Raw genomic sequence first — 5370 nt, forward strand, 5'->3', positions numbered from 1 at the left:
ATTTTTTTTGTGACTAAAAGCTAGAATTTGTAGATGAAAAAAAAATGTGCTTCTGGATAATACAACTTACTTTCTGTGGCCATGTAGTAATGGGTCAGAAGATCCTCTTCTTTCTGTCCTGCACTGAGCCACGTGACTTGATATACCATTAGAATGAGGTAGCTTATACTGAGAAATGGGAAATTTTGGGGGAGATCCTGGTATAGTGGAATGTGTGAGACTAGTCAGTGGTGAATGAGTTTGAAACTCCATTGTTTCATTATGAGATAAAGGGGTTTTGGATGGCAATAAGCTGAAGCAGTCAGTTTCTGTTATAATGAATAAAAAATAGACACATGCAGTTATCAATCTCTTTACATGGTTTTGCATAATAGCATTGAACTCTTCTTAATCTAGACATTTCTCTTACATTTATTTGTCTAGTAATACTGATGACAAAAAATTTGATACTGTTTGATAAAAAGTAAGATTATCAGCTATACCAATATATTCTAGAATGGACCCCAGGCTTTTAAACACTTTTTTTTCAGTATTGTTTATGCACCAAATTACTCGTGGGTCCATAACTTTCTAGATTACTCCTTAATAACATAAAAGTAAAAATATAATTATAGAAAAATACCATTAATTTTATTCTTTGATAGATTGTTCAGGCAGAGTATTCATGGTGAAATTTAGTTGAATGGATGGCAACTGTAGAAACACAAGTATAGGGGACGATAACATTTCAAAGGTCTTCCACTCTTCGTCTTCTGAAGGCAAACGGCGAAAGACTTTTGAAACGTTGTCCTCTGTACTTGTGTTTCCACAACAAACAGTTGTCGTCCATTCAACTAAATTTCACCATTAATATTGCAGTTAATTCCATTAATTACTGTTGAGGTCCTCTACATCAAGTGTCATAACAAGGCAAAAACAAGTCAGTAATTTGAGTGTTAACTTGCCAACAATTAAGTATAGAGCATTTATGTAGAAAGAGAACTTAAATTGACTTAATCTATTAAGTTCCTACAAAAACTGTTTTTAACTTGAATGTTTAACAAACAAAAAAACAACAAAACAAAAACAAAAAACAGTGCTCCAATAACACAGTATTTAAGGTGCTTAAAATCAATTTATTTGGTTATTTAATTTTTCAGTATTTATAAAATATTAATAATTTTGGATCGCTCTTATGTTAGTTTTATATTTTAATTTTTGTCATGCTAGAGGTAGTTGAATTCCAATGGTCATTTTAGGTGCAGGAAAGTGTTCACACACACACATTTCCATATACAACATTTTCACAGTACATTTTTCTATGTAAAAATATAAACAACTTGCTTTTCAATTTTGTATATCAGAAGATTATTGACAATAACTTTTATCAAATTTATTACACTATCAGATCCAGATATTTATGTTATTATTGTTCAACAGGTTACTAAAGAGCAGAATGAACATGAAAAGTTGTAGTATGACAACTGTAGTGTTAACATAAGCTCCACATAGTGTATACTACCAACCTCAGGCACAAGACTTAAATACAATTCTTAAAAATCTTACATACTTTATCACGATGAAAATCTCAGTAATCGAATCATTTTTTGGAAAATGTAACTTAATAACAAAGCAAGGTATGAATTTGATAATATGAAGTATTTATTATCATCATTATAATATTAAACATTTATTTACGAATTAATTAAACTAAAATAGATATAAAACAAATGAAGAATGTATAACACTTACAGACAGAAGAAGAGTTTTTATGTATAATATATTCCCTTGATTTAAATCTATTTTAATATAACTAATTCATTTGTGTTATATACTTTTCATTTGCTCTCGTTATGCTTTTTATATTCAAATATTTTACTTCTTATGTACTATAAATTATATTATATTTCTATTGTAATTACAATTGTCTTTGTTTTGTACCTCTAGATTACTGAAGGTGGAATTTTGAAGATTCCAAAAGGTTTAATAAATATTTGTTTTGCTTTATCATTAAAGCATATCTTGTAAACTTGATGACTTTATAAGTTACATGTTCTCTCACAGATGATTTTAAATGAATTTATAAACATTTTTACCAGAAGAAGAGAAGGAAATTAGTAAAAAAAAGGATTAGGATGTTTTTGAAACAATAAAAACAAAATTTTTTGAATGAATTAATGATGTTCATTAATGCCCACGTGTTCCAACTTGCAGAACTGTAATTGCTTCAATGTTTTATTTATTCAGAGGTACAACTTACTATATAGACTGAGTCAATGAACAACACTGTAAGGTGAAATTTCCCCACATCAAAAATGTTTTTTCTAAAACTATAGGTAATTAAAAAAGGATTCTTGGTTAGAACAGTTAAAACTTCTACACAACTAACCATTTTGATGATAACCAGAACCACTAGAATTACTTAGAGCATCGTCTTTGACACCAAGAAAGCTAATGTGAGATGACTCCCTTTCAGGTCCTTCCAGGAAGTCACTTTCACTACTGCTCGTACAGGAGTCATCCAGAGAATACAATGGATTTTTGAAAGCCAAAGGAAGAGGTAAATTACACTGGCCATCAGAGGAAACGGTTATTCGTGTCTGAGAAAGATCAAGGGAATAAGTTGACTGACTATTTCCTACAGACTGGTAATTTGATAAACTCAATGATGAAATCTAGAGGAAAACAATTTACATTTTTGAAACCATGTTTTCCTGGTATCATGAAGACATATTAACTAAATTTAAAACACAACAAAGTCAGCTTACGCACCTTCAGTGCAAAGTGTCTGAATCTAATTTTTAAAAAATCTACTTTCAATAAAAAATGTGACTTTTCCTGTGAGAATCAACAAACACCACTCCAGTGCATCAAACAACTATAACACTCTTCTTCAATTTTATTTTTTTATTAGATGACTGTTCTTATCCATAAATGAAAGACTAATATAAACTAAGAAATAAAATCAGAAATATCTTGAAATCAAACTATCCCCAAATTTCAGTGTGTGTGTGTGACATTAAAATATGTATTGAGAACTCAAGATAAAAGACAAAAGCAACAATTTCAGTACTCTTAGGTTATTTATCAATACATTTGTTCTTGTTGTGGACAAGATAATGTGGGTTCAGCCATGCAGTACTTGGAACAGTGTACATATAAAAAACATCTCAAACTTATCATTCATAATTCTTCAAACATTTACAGATATCTGCATCAAGAATGTGATGATGTGGCTGATGAAAGGAATTTCGCCATAATATGCAGCTCCAACAATGCACAGGATGTACATATATATACAGAATAAACTTTGGCAATCAAGAAACTTAAACCTGTATTGAACTCAAAAGCATCTACTAAAGAAATTCTTCCGCAAATATAATTTTACTTTTATGTATGTTATTTTACCAAGTATGGAATAAAAAAAGAATCACATACCTTATAAACAGAGGACTGGCCATCAGGTTTCGTGCGATAATAACTCTCATATGTTGCCTTATCAAAATCACCGTTAAAAATGTTTTTGGCCAAAACTACTTGTTTTGGTCTATCCAGTGTTTCTAAAAGACCACACAACTGTGGGTTTCTTCTACAAGACACTACAGGGTCCAAGTTTCTATATGTTTCTTCTTTCACCTTGTGCTCACTAATTGGCGTTGTATACAAAGAATTTGTTAAACTATACTTCGACACATCTCCATTCTGGAGTAAAAAAGAATTGGAATGCTTATCATTCAAGTAACTGGCATGCATGGGAAGGTTTTCATGATCCTCTTCGCCAATATAATTTCTGTCATTTAGCAGTGGCTCAATTTTTATATAATCATCTGATACATTCCCATCTTCAGGCAGTATTGTATTACCTCTGCATGTATAATTCCTATTACAAAAAATAAAACAAACTGAAATTCACCTGTAATCCTTTACTATCTGCGTCCAATTTATTCTTTGCTTAACAATTCTGAACTAAAGACGACCTCAATGTTTGGTGTTACTTGTTTTCTCTTTATTTTACATTCTGCACTACTTCAATTTACAATAATGGGTTGCATATCATAATGTACATTTTAATATTAATATATGCCTTAACAGGTTTTGTTTGTTTGAAGTTAAGCACAAAGCTACACAATGGGCTATCTGTGCTCTGCCCACCAAGGGTATCGAAACCCGGTTTCTACCGTTGTAAGTCTGCAGATATATCGCTGTGCCACTGGTAGGCACCTTAACAGGTACTAGTACATTTGTCTGTTCCTTTAGCACACTTCGTGCACCCTGTCACTATTTTATTTACAAAATGTCACTTATTTTAGTGTAAGTAAGTAAGTAAAGCAAATTTACAATAAACAACTTGTTTCACAAAAAACTCAGTAAGTTACAATTTTTGATCATATAAGTGTATTTTAAAATAAGAACGATAAAAATTCGTTAAAAACATGAACAGAACTGGTCACCTGGCACTTACTGCACAGTATGTATTTGTAAGCTTCCCAAACAAGTAAGCCACTTTGCTAGAGTTACCCAATATTTGTTTATCAATATTACATGTTTTTCTGTCTTTTTAGACCAAAACTAATAAAAACATAATCTATTTTTAATTTGATACAGCTAGGACTGTTTCAAGTTAAACTGTGGACAGTTTTCAAATAACAAAACAGTTTAGAAGTGTCTAACAATATAAATATATAAAAAATAAGTGAATGAAACTGTGAAGATTGAAGTGTAAATAAACATTTTGACATATTGTTACAACTGTTTTCATTATATGAATATTGAAATGACCAAATTAAATGGTGAGATTAATGTATTTATTCTTTTAATTTACTTTTTTCTATATTTTTTCTGTTCTTTAGACCAAAAATAAAACCACAATCTTTTTTTTTGTTGATACAAGCTAGAACTGACTCAAGTTAAACTGGTTATAATATATTTTTTAAAAGCAAACATAAAAAAACTACATAATTTTAAGTGAATAATCAATTGGACATTCTAGAAAATGGCAGATCTCCTTGGCAATAAATAATACAGTTTACTTTATAACAAATTTTATCTCATCTAATTGGTTTATGTTATTAATTATATTATTACTTTAATCTATCTTCTTAATCTCTATTTGTAAGTTTTTTTTAAACAAAACTTGAGTAGCTTAGATCACAATTTATGTTGTGATAACTACTACTTCTGATAATTCTAATAAGACCTCGGCACATTCTGCTTTGAGTTCATTGTTGATCTGAGAAGATATTCCTAATATATATACTTAATCACAATATGTACAATATGCAAAAAGTTTTACTTAAAAAATTTACCTCCAATGATTAGTTGGAATCTGAACCTGAAAATAATTTCCAACAGTATCAAGTAAATATTTTATTCAGTACTAAGATATGAGGC

General features: G+C 29.9%; 1 protein-coding gene across 1 annotated transcript in view; it reads right to left on the reverse strand.

Annotated features, from left to right (window-relative positions):
• Positions 1-5370, reverse strand: part of LOC106457513 — a 69246-nt gene that overhangs the window by 7719 nt on the left and 56157 nt on the right. The window contains exons 11-13 of the mRNA XM_022383496.1: positions 3418-3859; positions 2369-2654; positions 71-308 (exon numbers count right to left, since the gene is read on the reverse strand). Of these exons, the coding sequence (XP_022239204.1) occupies positions 71-308; positions 2369-2654; positions 3418-3859 (966 nt within the window). The remainder of the gene's footprint in view (positions 1-70; positions 309-2368; positions 2655-3417; positions 3860-5370) is intronic.

The sequence above is a fragment of the Limulus polyphemus genome, unplaced genomic scaffold, assembly GCF_000517525.1.
Source record: "Limulus polyphemus unplaced genomic scaffold, Limulus_polyphemus-2.1.2 Scaffold341, whole genome shotgun sequence".
NCBI classification, from domain to species: Eukaryota; Metazoa; Arthropoda; class Merostomata; order Xiphosura; family Limulidae; genus Limulus; species Limulus polyphemus.